Source organism: Branchiostoma floridae, chromosome 5 (genome assembly GCF_000003815.2).
Source record: "Branchiostoma floridae strain S238N-H82 chromosome 5, Bfl_VNyyK, whole genome shotgun sequence".
Classification (NCBI taxonomy): Eukaryota; Metazoa; Chordata; class Leptocardii; order Amphioxiformes; family Branchiostomatidae; genus Branchiostoma; species Branchiostoma floridae.
In genome coordinates this window covers 13397737-13412769 of record NC_049983.1, presented here as the reverse complement: position 1 = coordinate 13412769, position 15033 = coordinate 13397737, and the positions used below count along the sequence as shown (strand labels likewise).

Below are 15033 nucleotides of genomic sequence, written 5' to 3'. Positions count from 1 at the left end.
AATTGAAACTGCAATGTTGAAGCAGAAACAAATGTATTGGAAAAAAGTGTGGGAAAGATGGCTTGTTCACAGTATGACTAAGTGTAATCTTTATTCTGATGCTCTCTATCCAGATCTACCTGGAGTACTCCATCAACCATGGTCTGACCTGGAAGCCAGTTGTGCAGCAGTGCCTCCCTCCCAACACAGGCTGCTCCCAGTACTGCAGCTCCAGCCAGTACCACCCCTCAGAGTTCATAGAGTGGGGAAGGGTTACACTGCCTCTCTCAAGACGTACATGGTAAGTATAACCATTACATCAACTGAGTGTGTTTAAGTGTGCTGTTTGCCTTGTCTACATCTTATTATTAACACAGGGAGCTAACAATTTAAATGTAGTGCTGCCTTTTTTAACATTCCACTACTGGATGAAGGATTCAGGTGCTGTAGTTAAACCTAAAATGTGCCATCCTCAGGTCCAGCTCGACTAGGTTCCGCCTGCGCCAGTCCTACTACTCCCCGGCTGACACCTGGGCCTTGTCTCACCTGTACATTGGGCAGCAGTGCCCACGCATGTGCAGGGGGCACGGGCACTGCCACAACGGCAACTGCAGGTAAAGAGAATAGCCTTTGTCTGACTGTTTTCTTTAGATGATATCAGATTGGTGTTGTATATTTCTATTTTCAGAAAGAAAACAAACTGGGTGCTGCAACTCAGTTGTTTATGGTTTCTCTCTGTGTGTTCTTAATGATGACAGCCAAACCAGGAAATATTATGCTATGCTTATAGACATGTGAAAACTTTGAATAGCTCATTGAATCCTCTCATTTATAGAAATAAATGTTGTAACAGGAATTTTTCTATCAATGAGACAAATAGCATTTTCATCTATTTATACATAAATCCATATAAGAATTTCGCACATGAAGAAGGGAAACATCTTGTCTTGTTTATATTTCTGTGCAGATGTGACCCAGGCTTCAGTGGTTCGTCGTGCACTCCCACCGCAAAGCTGTCCAACCACATCCGGTCAGGGTTTGACAGTGAGGTCCTTCTGCAGGCAGATTGGCTGGTCATGCAGGGTGGGGCCATCACCCCTAGCAACGAGGGTTGTGGTGTCATCATGTCAGGATCCTCTCTGTACTTCTCCGGGGTAAGGTGGTCCCATCAGAAATGCAATGTCTTCTCTCTACAAAGTTGTACTGCTGCTCATGTCTGCATGCTACTAGACATAAGTACTATTGTTGTTGAAAATTGTTGACAATAACAACTATGTTAATTTCCTCTTTTCTTTGACTTTTACAATTTCAGATGAGCTATTAGTTCTCACTTGGTCAACTTCTGCAATCTTTATTGCATGCAAAACGCTTCTTTGTTGTCTTTATAAACCCTACAGCCCAGATACGCCATATTTTATGTCAGTCTTCAGAGTCTTACTGTTACTTGCGGAAGAAAGAAACCTCTGAGTCTTACTGTTACTTACTAAAGAAAGAAAACACATCGTATCCTTTATATCAATCCTAATTCCTTCAGGATGGTGTCAGACAACTTGTCAGTCTGGACATGGACACCACAGAGGTCAACTTCATCCAGTTTTACATCCGGCTGGGAGGGGGTGATCCCAAAGAGTGTAACAGCCCAGACAGAAGGGAGGAGGGTGTGCTGCTGCAGTACAGCAACGATGGAGGCATCTCATGGGAGCTACTGAGGGAACTTTACTATGCTGACTACTCCTCTGTCAGGTGTGTTATGTGTAAGGAAGAAGGACACAAGTATTCAACGTTTACTTACAAATGGACAGCAAACTGTCTACTGGCAGCAAAGATCACAGGACACGGATGCTCAAATACAATGTCCTTAGATACCATGCAAAATTTGGTGCCATAATGCTTGCTGTCAATGTAAAAGTGTTGTTTTTGTTTCTCTCAGATTTGTGTATGTTCAGCTGCCACCTGAAGCCATGACCCCCATCACTCGGTTCCGCTGGTGGCAGCCCCAGCATTCTGGGCATGGCTTCGACCAGTGGGCCCTGGATGGCATATACATAGGGAACACTGGCAGTCAGGTGTCAGAGAATGTGGTTGGGGTAAGTATGGCATGGACAAGAAGTACTGTAAACACTGTTCTGTGAAATTATATCAAAACACCCTTCACCTGGTCTTATTTTTTCTTTGGGAAAGGTTAGTTTATACATGCAGAATTATTGCTGGTCTGGATTGTAAAATGCTTTGTGGTTTCCTTTGTAAGGATCTAAGTGATCCTGTGTCTGAAGTGTGGATGGAGGTCAACAACGGCGCTCCTGGCAAGTACTGTGGGTCGCAGGACTCTGTGCTGCTGTTCAACACAGCCGAGGGGAACCGATTTGCCATCACCAAAGACTTGGACATAAGGCCCGGAGATGTGCTGCAGTTCAGAGTATGTTTGCTTGGTGGTTCTTCTCATATATATAGTGTCCTGTAATTTCTTCATTAGTTTCCCTTGTGAAAAAGAAATAAAGGATCTACCCTTGTCAAAATATTACATGGATATTGATGGACTTGTCTGATTTTTTTCTATTCTATCAAAGATGAACATTGGCTGCACTGGATCTTTCACCTCTGCTTACCCCATTCTGCTGGAGTACTCCCATGATGCTGGAGTGACCTGGTCCCCAGTCTCTCAACCCTGTTTCCCAGCAACCTCCACTGGGCAGGAGTGTGATGGCAGCAACTGGGACTTCCATGAAGGCAGCACCTTCTACCAGGGTGACTACAAGGACTGGAGAACTGTTGTCATCCAGGTGTCTGAGAGGCTAGCTGCCCAGTGAGTTGGTTTGTCTTTGTAACCAGGCGGCGCTCTCCCCCCATACAAGTGTCATGTGTTGTTATTGTGTACGCGTATTGGGGAGGGGGATAACTAGTGTGATGCAGAAATTAGTTTGTCTTTGTAACAAAACTGATTCGTCATAAACATTTGACGAAGAACCCTTTCCTGAGAGTACTTTATATTGCAAAACGTTTGCTGTGACCACTCCCGAGAATTTTTGACACTGCAAATATGTCTCTCTTGTATGACTACTGTACAACAGAATGGTTGAAATACCATGAAGATTCCCCTGTTCTTCCTGCCATGAAATACAACAACTTTAAAAGATTCACCGTATGTTGTAGCCATCAGAAATAAAGTACATGTCTAAGCAAACCTGTACCTGCAGCTGTGTTGTTGCATGCAATGCTGTTAATCATATAAAATGTGTCTGTTCCAGCCGCAGCAGGTTCCGGTGGCTGCAGCAGATAGAGAGTAATGCAGCAGCTCCAGTGTTTGCCATTGATGATGTGTATGTGGGGCCAGCCTGTCTGGATATGTGCAGTGGACATGGTACCTGCAGCAGTCAGCAGTGTACCTGCCAACCTGGGTACAGTGGTAAGAACTCTTTTTGCCTGCAACTAGAATATCCCATTGAGCTCATTACTACCTGCAGGAAATAACAAAAATAATGATGTTCTAAGTTATCCGCGTACGAAGCAACTTAGTTGTGACATGAGAACCTTACCTTATTGGGTATGGCTGGTTCCCCAATTGGGCAGAATAAGCCTAGAATAAAGTAATCTTGTACTTATAAAGTATTCTTTGTCTCATTCACACATGTATGTCTGTTTTCTGTTACCTTAGGCCCCACCTGCACTCCAAACACCCCTCACCCAGCTGGCTTCAGGGACAGGTTTGATGAGGACTACATCAGTGCATGGTGGGAGTTTGTACACGGTGGCCACCTGGGGACAGGGTGTGGTGCTATCGCTGATGGAAACTCGCTCTACTTTGATGGCCAGGGAACAAGAGAAGCCAGAACAGTGTCGTTGGACACCACAAGTATCAAGTCAGTGTTGCAGTGTTAGACTAACATCACATTTCCAAAAGATTTCCACAAAGGGGCCCAGCAGGGCAGTTTTGGGGACCGAAAAGTATGATATAAAAGACAACAAGAACACAAAACAGGTCAAAAATGATTCATCAGCATGCCTTGTGCATATTTATTGGTATAAGCTTGAATTTTTTGTTACAACAAACAGCCCGGCTGGGCCCTGGGTAGGAAATCTGATATAGGCCTTACTCCACTTGATTTGCATTGAGAGGCAGTTCCTACTTGCAATGCAAGCATATTCATAACATATTCAGCCATGAGTTTTATTTAGATATTAAGTATTATGTACATCTTTTGCAGAGTTCTGCAGTTCTTCATCAGAATTGGCAGCACCAATGAGAAAGCTAGTCGCTGCCTTCCTCCAAAGTCTCGCAATGAAGGAGTGATTATCCAGTACTCCAATGACAATGGTGTGACCTGGGTGTTACTGAGGGAGCTGGACTATGCCTCCTACAGTCAGGCACCTCAGTTTGTCAACATTGAACTACCTCTGGCTGCCAAGACCCCAGCCACATCTTTCAGATGGTGGCAACCACTGTTGGAGAGAGGTAAGGGGTAAACTTTGAAATTTCCTGATTTATTTTTAAGTAGTAAAATGATCAACAAACATCTTCAGCATTGCCCACATAGGATGAATTCCAGATTTTGAAGACTTTGCCAGATTTCCCAGAGCACAAACATATGGGCAAACACCAGTGCAAGTTGACTGAAAATTGTATTTTGAGCCCTGGTTTATCTGTAGCACGACACCTTCTCAATCAATCACAGTATCATTCAAAATTGTCTGGATTTCACAAATCTCGCAATGATTATCATGGTTTTTGGAGAAAATTTGCTTATTCAGTACAGACCCACTGAAACACTGCTGTATCATTTCCAAGATGTAAATTTGATGTAAAAGTTTGTCACTAGTCCTGTTTGCTCCCCACAGATGCTGATCGTACCCAATGGGCACTGGATAATGTCCTGATTGGGATGAATGACACATCCATGTTTGGTTTCTATGACAACTTCAGCCCCATGCATCACAACTCCTGGTACATGGTACAGAACGCAGTTGTCAAGGCGACCTGTGGGTCAGCCGTGGGTCTGATGTTTACCAGTGATAGAGGTAGGTACAAAAAGTTCTACATGGTAGCTTGGCTGATCATTTGTGTTCAAATTGGAATATTCCTTCACAAAGACTGAAGTTACTCAAAAATCTGTTCAGGTAAATATTTGTGTTGGAAATTACAGTTTAACCTTGCTTCTTGAATGTCTTACATGTGACGGCTTACTAAAAACACAAATTTTGTTTCCCAAGCTGACTTATTTACTCTGCAAGATTTCTATTTGTCTAGCCATCACTCCTTTACATACATTTATATCATTACTTATGAACCTTAGAATATGTTTTTGCACTAGTGAACAAATTGAATCCTCAATGTTTGAGCAACTTTATTTTGAGCAACTTGATCTCATTAATTGACATATGACAGATCTTTGACTACCCCCCTCCCACAGATTCCCCCCGGTATGCTGAGACTATAGACTTCCACGTGACATCCTCCACCTTCCTGCAGTTTGACCTGGTGATGGGGTGTGGGGACGTGTACACGCCAACCTCTCAGGTAGAGCTTCAGTACTCCCTCAACATGGGGCGGACATGGCGACTAGTCTGGCAGGCCTGTATCCCTCCTGCTATTGGCTGTGACTCCTACCAGGTGGGCTCAGTCTACAAGTCCGAGGCGTACAACAACTGGACCCGTGTCACTGTGTACCTGCCACCTGCAGCCAGGTGAGCTTTAAGATTTGTAGTATCTTTGCATTGTAATAGGTATTGGGACCACATTTCCCATTTGTTTCAACAGAGTGCTGTGTTACTACACTCTGTTGAAAGAAATGGCCCGACTGCTTTGGGCCAAACTGTATTTTCAATTGCATACATGTATTAAGACAATTGAGTAGCAAGGACAGACCTATTGCCAACATGTGAATAAAGATTCCAGTTTTCTAAAGACCCGTGTTCAAGTTATTTTCCTTATAAATCCCACCATCACCTAAAGTTCAGCACCATGGAAAGTACTCACGTGAACTGTTGGTATTTTCCAGTTTGTTAAAGATAAAACCAACAATTGACAAGATTGACAACTGTCTAACAGATTATTGATATGGTTTTATCATAGCTCACCAAACACTCGGTTCCGCTGGACACAACCCCACTTCAACCCATCCAAGGATATGTGGGCCATTGATAACATCTATCTGGGGGACGGATGTCCATGGATGTGCTCTGGGCATGGCAGCTGTGACAAGGGGGTGTGCCTGTAAGTAATTCCAGAGCTTGTTGATGCTTGTTTGTACTTCACATTTGCCGTACATAGTAACATGAAATATGGACATTATAACAAAAGGTATTAATACTTACCAGTTCTGTTGAAAATGTATTGCCCAAAGAATGCACAAGTAATATTTCCTGTATGCTAATTTGCAGATGCGACCCTGGTTATGTTGGAATCTTCTGTGTACCAGAGAGGCCCTTACCCAGGCAGTTGAAGGACACATTTGATGGTGACAGTTCCAGCAGGCAGTGGTTACAGGTACTTGGAGCCACCAGGGGGTCCTCATGTGGCATCCTGGCATCTGGTGCAGCTCTAGTCTTCAGGAAGGTAAGTTTGTCAGGAAGCGATACAGTCAAACCTGATCTCAGCAAACCGTACTTATGTCCCAATTTTGCAACAGCCTTTCGATAGAAATTATATAAAATGCTCTCTTCACAAGTTTAAAGAATGTGTACATGTAGCATACATGTTGTATACATGCACATAGACCTATACAGAAAAGATTCCAGTCACAAATATTTCCCATCTTCCCTGGCTGCTTATAGGGTGGCATAAGAATGCTGGTGACCCATGACCTTGACTGTACCCAGAGTCAGGACATCCAGTTCACATTCCAGTTTGGTTGCACTGACCAATCACGGACAGCCCTACCAAGGTCTAGGGGCATCCTTCTACAGGTAATGTCTAATAGATTTTTTAGTATTATGTTGGATTTTGTGGATACATACCTCATTCAATTGACATTTTTATACTTGATGTATAAGTTGCCCATTTCCAAGTCTGACTGTCATAATCAAACAGTTTTATCCTCACTAGTTCATGAGATGTCTAGTCTAGCTTCTTGTTTCTTTGGTAATTCTAGTGTTTATGTCAACTAAAATACTGTTTAGTCCTAGCACATTTCTACAAGAACCTTAGCATTACCTTTGCAAACTCCAATCGTAAACTTTTAAAGGTCTCTTTATGCCTGTCACTGTGAAAATATAAAAATCATATGTTTTACATTCTTATCTGATATGTTCTTCAGTATTCCAACAATGGTGGCATCACATGGCAGCTCCTACAGGAAATGTACTCCATCAGTTACCAACCTGCTCACTTCATCAGCATCAACCTGCCAACAGCAGTCAAAACTAACGCCACACGCTTTCGCTTCTGGCAACCAGAACATTCAGGTAACCAATCATGTGGTAGACGTTTTGAGATGATAGGGCTTAAGTTGTTGATGTACATGTATGTGAAATGTAAAGTTGATGCATCAAAGGTACTGGATCAACCAATCATCAATGGATGTGTTCTTGTATAGCCTTTGATACCACAACACAAAGAAAAGGTCTGTCATGGTCAGTTTGGCAGCAGTCCATTTAGTGAACACAGATATTATGTAGAATAGGCTTGCATTGAGATTTATTTTAGAGGCAACCAGGTCTTATTATTGGGAGTCTGAAAGCTTGTCAAGGCAGGAGAAGATGTAAGTCCTAGAAACACAAATATTGAAAACTGGCACCATTTAACTTATAGGTGATATACTTTTTAATGGTCATGGCATGTATTTGAGCTCAGATGATAATATGGCTATATTTTTCACTACAGGAGCTGGAAGAGATGTGTGGTCCATGGACAATGTCTTCATCGGTGGAAACAACATAAACCCCACAGTTCTGCAGGAGAACTTTGACCCCCAGCCCAAGGATGACCTCTGGCTGTTCTACCCTGGAGGTCAGCCGGGCAGCTTCTGTACAGACAAGGATGATGGGAAGGTTAATTCTCCTGGTAACAGCATCTCCAGGTCGGTAGTGTGATATCACTATTTTTCACATATTCATTAAAATGTACTGCAGCTACATTTCTGTACATAACAGGGCAAAGCCCCCTTCAGGGGCATCCCGCCCAGGTGAAATCTACATGTCTGATATTCTCTTAACTGAGTGACAACCTTAATCTTTTATGGACATTTTCAATGTATTCACTTTTGTTTTAAACTTTGTAACTGTAACAGTAGATCTTGATTTCTCATACAGGCAATTTTACATTTAGTAAAGAACAAGAGAACTGAGCATCATGTTTTTCCCTAGGGGAGACTATGGTTTCCGTGATTTTGATGCGAGTGCTCTAAAGACGCCCCGGACAGCACTAGTCTTCTCCAACAGAACTGTGGAGGGGGAACGCTCCATCGTCTCCAGAGATATAGAGGTCACAGACAACACTGTGCTTCAGTTTCAGGTCAGTTGTACTGATTGTCGAGTATCAATTTTCGTGTATTATTTGTAGTAGTAGTAGGGGTATCCATTTTTTATTATACTGCTGCTGGGATGTACATGTATCCTTGTTTTTGTGTAATGATTAGGAACATAAAAAATCTCGTGTTATCCAATGATAACAAATTGGGATCACTTATAATATGAATTTTGTTGCACTGCTCAGATAAATGTTGGCTGTAGCACGTCTGGATCAGAACGAGACCCAGTGAGGTTGGAGTTCTCCCGTGACCACGGCATGACCTGGCACCTGCTGCAGCCGCACTGCTTCGGCCACGCCATGGTCGACCCAGCCTGCCACCACCAGCTGCGGGAGGCCACGGTGTACTACAGCGGAGCCACTGCAAACTGGCAGCAGGTGGTCATCCCTCTGGCTAACCTACATCTGTGTGGGTGAGTTCTGTACCTTGTACCTAATGTACCATGGTCCCGTAACCCAGTATTCCTGGGTCATGGTGGTACTGCATGGTGTTACGGTACCTAATGTTCCTTGATCCATTAAGCCAGTATTCCTGGGTCATGGGGGCACTGCATGGTGGTACAGTTAATCAGGTTCCTCCATCCCATTCTGTCCTGCATCAGTGAGAGGGATGCTGCAAAGCTTTTTCATGTCCATTCCTTGATGATGTTGGCTATTTTTTCTGACTAGCCTATAAATCCATGACTTAGCAGAAGTCAGATAAGATAGATGTAGATGTTCATGTATTAGCAACATATAGCTGTTGCTGAACACCATACTACACTGTAACATTTTTATATACTGAATTTCATTTTTTATTTGAAACATTGCTGCACTAGTACCACTCCTAATGATTTGTTTGTATATTCAGATTCATGTAGCAGTGCATTTTAAGGATAACGTGATATTTTTCATGGCATATTCTCATTCATCTACATTGTACTTCAATGATTCTCAATGTTATTGTGTATAACCTTTCTGGCATTCCTACTTCCAGGACTGCTAGGTTCCGCTGGTACCAGGGTGTGTTCTTCGCCCGGGACCGCCCTGCCTCCTGGGCTATAGACGATGTGTACATCGGCCCGGGCTGCCCGGGAATGTGCAACGGGCATGGTACATGTGTGAATGGTGCACACTGCCAGTGTGTGCATGGGTATGAGGAACCCAACTGTTATGCAGCCGTGCAGAATCCCACCTTCCTAAAGGAGTCTTTTGAAGGTGAGGAAAATACCTTACATCTACATGTTTGGGCAGTCTCCATTTCTACGATATATCATGATAGGAATCAGAGATGCTTGGAAAGCAGAGTAGCGGTACAATTTTATAGAAGGTTTATATGTTTTTTTTATTTATTGGTTTGGCTGCAACGAACACACAGCCAGGGCTGCCCAACTAGCCTATGGCTATTACAAAGGGCTAGCCCTGCTGACAAACACATAAACAATACATATTAAAAAAGAACATTTATATGTACATAGTGTAGGACAACTTACATATCATCTAAAATGGAGTATATATTAACATCATATCATCGACAACAATATTTGCAGTGAGAGGTCAGGGTCTGTATATACACGTGTATGACTAATTTACCATGCGTAAGGGTTGCCTAGACATTCCCACAGTTTTCTTTTGAAGGAAGCAGTGGAGGTGGCTGTGCGAGCATTGCCAATGGTAGCAAAATGGGTACTTCAGTGTGCTAAACTGTAAGAAAGTTGATTCTTTTGAGATGCAATTGAGGAATATTGATTTTATTTTATCCTCATGTTCAAAAGCCCAGTTGTATATGTTTCATGAATGTTGTTACAGGTGACATTGATGGTAGCAAGTTCCTGCAGTGGAGTGGTGGTGAGATCACCAGGAAGTGTGGAACCCTCATTACAGGCAGCAGTCTTCACTTCACCAGCTCTGGGCTCAGGATGTTAGTCACTGTGGACTTGGACCTCACTCAGGCAAGGTCTGGGATATGCACACACTGGCCCTCTAGAAAATAGCAACTGAAGTTTAATTTCTATCACCTGTACTGTTATTTCGTTACCATAAAGTTTCAACTAGAATTATCAGGAACACACGTCTTGTCAAGTACCTACTTTGAATGAGCAAAGAGTATCATCCGATTCGGACACATGTACCTAATTCTAAATGGAAGATGGCATTCTTACGTGGTTTACAACACATGACCCCACCAGCTATTATCACACTGTACTACAACATTTCATATAGTAGTACTAAGCACACATGTATTTGTAACATCCTATTTTCCATTGCATCCATCAACAGTTCCCTGCAGTTCTTTATCCGGCTGGGGTGCAGCCTCTCCACCCCCTCCCCCAGGAACAACCCTGTCCTCCTGCAGTACTCCACCAATGGGGGCCTGACCTGGAGGGTCTTGGAGGAGATGACCTTTGGTAACCATAGCAACGCTCCACAGTATATTGTGATTGAAATCCCTCAGCTGGCCCGAAGCAACAGCACCAGACTGCGGTGGTGGCAGCCGTCAGAGAGGGGAGTGTACCTGGATGATTGGGCTATTGATCAGGTAATGCACAATTATATGAATCAAGAGACTGAAAAGTCCTTTGATCATACAGGTATGCTGAATGTCAGAACATTTGCAAAAAGCTTATCAGGGATTTACATGAAAATGTGATACATTTGAGTTTTGAACTGGCTTGTAATATAAATTACCATAAATCTTTTTTACAACTTTGTGCCAGTTTACTTTGCCTTTCACATGTTGTCCAGTTCAGCATGCACTGTACTGTATTTAGTTAAGTGCACTAGCCTTCCATTGGGTGAGAGTGAAATTGTTTAACAGCTGTGCACTAAGAAATGTTGAATCAATCAAACAAGCCAAGTACAACTATGTGCATTTTCCCTTTATGATGACTTGTTTTCAGGCTTTTAGCTAGGATTTTTTCATAGGGTGTCCAAATTTCTTGCTGTTAGGCGAGCACTGCAGGCGCGAGTATTGTAGGGGGTCTGGGGACATCCTTACTCAGAAAATTTTTAAATTTATAACTCTCTGAAACATCATTTCCCACATTTTTAGGTGCAAATTTGGGGGAATGAAGCAAATTTACTGTAAGACAGGCCACATGTGACCTGCAGCATCCCTGGTCAATCAGAATTTCATGCTTGTCAGAGGATGTGCTCCCCAGTGTAAGGGTGTACAATTTTTTAACAGGGTGTACATTGTACACCCATACACATACCTGGCTAAAAGCCTGCTTGTTTTCATTCTTGTACTATACCATCAAGTGTGCTATATCTATAATGGACTCAATGTTTTGCGCTTAAAAGAATGATTTTTTCTTGCAGATTGTGATAGCTGGAGATGTGAATGGGGTCCCTGCTATCCAGTCAGACTTTGCTGGAGAAGGAGAGACCAACTGGATGCTGTACCCTGGCAGCATCATGGAGCCTGTCTGTGGGTCAAAGGGCAAAGCTCTGCACTTCTCAGGTAAGGAGCCATGTTACTGTAGAGCTATCCGTGGTGCTGATCTGTTACAGCTATTAGTGCTGTCCTTGGTGCTGATCTGTAAAGTGCTAGTCTTACTGTTACTAGAATTGTAGATCTGTTATGTTATACTTACTTATGGTGTCCTTGGTGCTGATCTGTAATCTATTACTGTTTCAAGTGCTGTCCATGGTGCTGATCTGTTATCTGTTATTGTTACTAGCACTGATCTGATCTGATCTGATACAGTAACTAGTGCAGTCCATGGTGCTGATCTGTTATCAGTTTGTTGTTACTAGTGTTGTCCATGGTGCTGATCTGTTATTACCTCCATGAAATGTCATGGAGGTTATATTTTACCCAGCGTTTGTGTGTGTGTGTTTGTGTCTGTCTGTCTGTCTGTCAACAAGATAACTCAAGAACGGTTGGATGGATTAGTTTCATACTTGGTGTGTTGGTGGGGTGTGATGAAAGCTGGAAGTGATTAGATTTTGGGCCCCCAAGCGGCTTCCCTTGGTACTGCAGCGCAACTTCCGGTTTTGCTATCTCGTGTTCTGAACACGCTATGGTCACGATTTTTGAGTGTTAGATAGCTCTTGTGCCCAGGAATAAGTGACATAATTTTTGGCCCCCTACCGACTAGGTTTGGGATAGCAGGGGCATTTTTGTCAAAAACTTCTGAAGAGGATAACTCAAGAAGGGAACAATGGATTTTCATGATTTTTGGTATGTAGGTACCCTAGACAATGTTGTACAAGATAAGATGCAAATTATGCAAATTAGGAGAACATTTGCATAATTAATGAGAATATTCTATCATAGCAGTTTTTTCAATGTATCTCTTGTCCCGGACATGATATCGTCTGGACATTTGGGTGGTAGATAGCTTGCAGTGTCATGACAAAGTGGGGCAGATTTCAGCCCCCTAACATGTAATTTCGGAACTGCAGGGGCGTTTTTGTCAAGACATTCCAAAGAGGATAACTGCAGAAAGGATTGACGGATTGGCATCATTTTAGGGATGCAGGTAGCTTAGGCAAAGGTGTTCATAATGATATACATGTTATGCAAATGAGGAGCTTATTTGCATAATTAATGAGGAAATTGTATAATACCATTATTAGCAATAACTGGACTTCAATAATTGTAACACTTATTAATTATGATAGATGGAATTTAAGCAGATACCAAATATGGTAATGAGGAACTTATTTGCATAATTTATGTAAAAATTGCAAAGCCACTTTGACTAATGATTGGAATTTTATACATGTGGCATGTGTAAGTTAGTCAATGATGAACAACACCATGCATAAATTATGTTAATGTATTAGTCAATTGCATGAAATTTACAAAAGCTCTAAATTTTCATGGAGGTATGAGGTTGCCGAACTCTAGTCTGTTGCTGTGTTTCTTTTTCAGGCAATGACAAGATGAGGTATGCAGTGTCATCAGATGTGGTGGTGAATGAGTTCACATTCATCCAGTTTGACCTGGCCATGGGGTGTAAGGAACAGGCAGACTGCTACGGTAGGTTCAGGAATGTTTTGCAAGCCATTCTGTCTTCAGTGATAAGCAAGTGTATGGAGGTCTAAGAAGGAGCAATCAGATGTAATCTCTCTGGTTTCTGTGGTCTTGGATCATAACAATTTGACCTTTTCTCAGCTGAAGTAGCATTTTTGCACCAAATTTGTATTAGTTAAAGGGTTAGAAAGCAGAGGGAGGGTTAAGATAATGTTGTTCACTCTCATTTTCTATAGGAGTTGAACTGGAGTATTCCTTGGACATGGGGAAGAGCTGGGACATTGTGCTGAGGGACTGCCTGCCACTGGATGTGGACTGTAACAAGTACTACCTCAGGAGTGTGTTCACATCTGATGTCTACCATGGGTGGAACCGGATCACACTGCCACTTCCGCCTCACACAAGGTCTCAAATACTATTTCAAATTGTTGAAGTGTTTTTAAGAGTCCCAGAAAAATGAATACAGAAAGTAGATGATCTGTTATCAGTTACTTTTACTAGCAGATACAGTAACTATTGCAGTTTACTATCTGATACAGTAACAAGTGCTGTCTATGGTGCTGATCCGTTATCTGCCATAGTTGCTGATGCTGTCCATGGTGCTGATCTTCTATTTGGTACTGTTACCGTTACTAATACTGTCCATGGTGCTGATCTGCTATTTTTTTGCTGTTACTGTCACTAGTACTGTGCATATGGTGCTGATCTGATATAGATACTAGTGCTGCCCATGGTCCATGTCCTGCTATATATTAGTCCTATAAATTCAAAGAAAAGTCTTTTCCTTTTTTCTCTTCCCTCCTCAGATCCCGGTCCACCAGGTTCCGCTGGAGACAGCCTGATGGGTTTGACCCCCAGCAGAGCTGGGCAATCACTAACATCTACATCGGAGACGAGTGTATGGGCATGTGTTCCGGACATGGAAGGTGTGATGTGGGCATCTGCATGTAAGTACAACAACTTTGCTTACACTCACTCTTCTTGGAGCCACCAGAGTTCCAGATGATACTTTTATGAAGATAATGAGTTTGGAGCATGGAAAGTTTTGTTTTTCCTCTTGATGAAACAACCTGCTCATGTTTATCAACTTGTAGAACACATAAGGAAGTGTACAATGTATACAACCTTTCTGAAATTTTGATTCAGAAAAGCCATGATAACGGGAGGTGCCCCAACACGGTACGCTTTTTCTTGCGCTCAAACTCATGGCGCTCCATCGCTAGTTGCCTGAGAGTGGTCAAATTTTGATGACTGAAGTTTTTACACATAGATTTGAACAACATACCTGAATAAGAAATGCATTCATGTGGTTCATGAACCTTTCGCGCTGCATGTTACAAGCGGTAAACACTGTGAGACATTTTCGTGTATGTAACCTTCCAACTTGTGCTACGCTGGACAGTGTGCCTAACTTGGTACGCTTTTTTTTACATTTTGCTCTCTTCAGAAGTTAGTGGTAAATTTAAGTACACAGAAAATAATTAATAACATGATATTTTAGCTTTCTCTTGACAGTAAAATCGTGACTGTATGTACTTCTTGTCTCACATGAGGAAGGCTGTACCTAGAACAATCCAGCTGATGTTTTTACGGGGCATGGGCTGAATGCACTGATTGTGAATGCCCGACT

General features: G+C 42.5%; 1 protein-coding gene across 1 annotated transcript in view; it reads left to right on the top strand.

Moving 5' to 3' along the window:
- The window catches only part of LOC118415713 (reelin-like), a 46322-nt gene that overhangs the window by 19566 nt on the left and 11723 nt on the right, over nucleotides 1-15033 (top strand). Inside the window, exons 24-49 of the mRNA XM_035820465.1 lie at nucleotides 114-280; nucleotides 456-593; nucleotides 947-1133; nucleotides 1514-1722; nucleotides 1910-2066; nucleotides 2228-2395; nucleotides 2547-2782; nucleotides 3225-3382; nucleotides 3632-3836; nucleotides 4182-4429; nucleotides 4813-4992; nucleotides 5385-5658; nucleotides 6047-6187; nucleotides 6355-6529; nucleotides 6748-6879; nucleotides 7230-7377; nucleotides 7796-7991; nucleotides 8278-8425; nucleotides 8627-8853; nucleotides 9417-9637; nucleotides 10229-10376; nucleotides 10700-10958; nucleotides 11741-11882; nucleotides 13302-13409; nucleotides 13640-13808; nucleotides 14210-14350. Coding sequence (XP_035676358.1) covers nucleotides 114-280; nucleotides 456-593; nucleotides 947-1133; nucleotides 1514-1722; nucleotides 1910-2066; nucleotides 2228-2395; nucleotides 2547-2782; nucleotides 3225-3382; nucleotides 3632-3836; nucleotides 4182-4429; nucleotides 4813-4992; nucleotides 5385-5658; nucleotides 6047-6187; nucleotides 6355-6529; nucleotides 6748-6879; nucleotides 7230-7377; nucleotides 7796-7991; nucleotides 8278-8425; nucleotides 8627-8853; nucleotides 9417-9637; nucleotides 10229-10376; nucleotides 10700-10958; nucleotides 11741-11882; nucleotides 13302-13409; nucleotides 13640-13808; nucleotides 14210-14350 — 4682 coding nt within the window. The remainder of the gene's footprint in view (nucleotides 1-113; nucleotides 281-455; nucleotides 594-946; nucleotides 1134-1513; nucleotides 1723-1909; nucleotides 2067-2227; nucleotides 2396-2546; nucleotides 2783-3224; nucleotides 3383-3631; nucleotides 3837-4181; nucleotides 4430-4812; nucleotides 4993-5384; nucleotides 5659-6046; nucleotides 6188-6354; nucleotides 6530-6747; nucleotides 6880-7229; nucleotides 7378-7795; nucleotides 7992-8277; nucleotides 8426-8626; nucleotides 8854-9416; nucleotides 9638-10228; nucleotides 10377-10699; nucleotides 10959-11740; nucleotides 11883-13301; nucleotides 13410-13639; nucleotides 13809-14209; nucleotides 14351-15033) is intronic.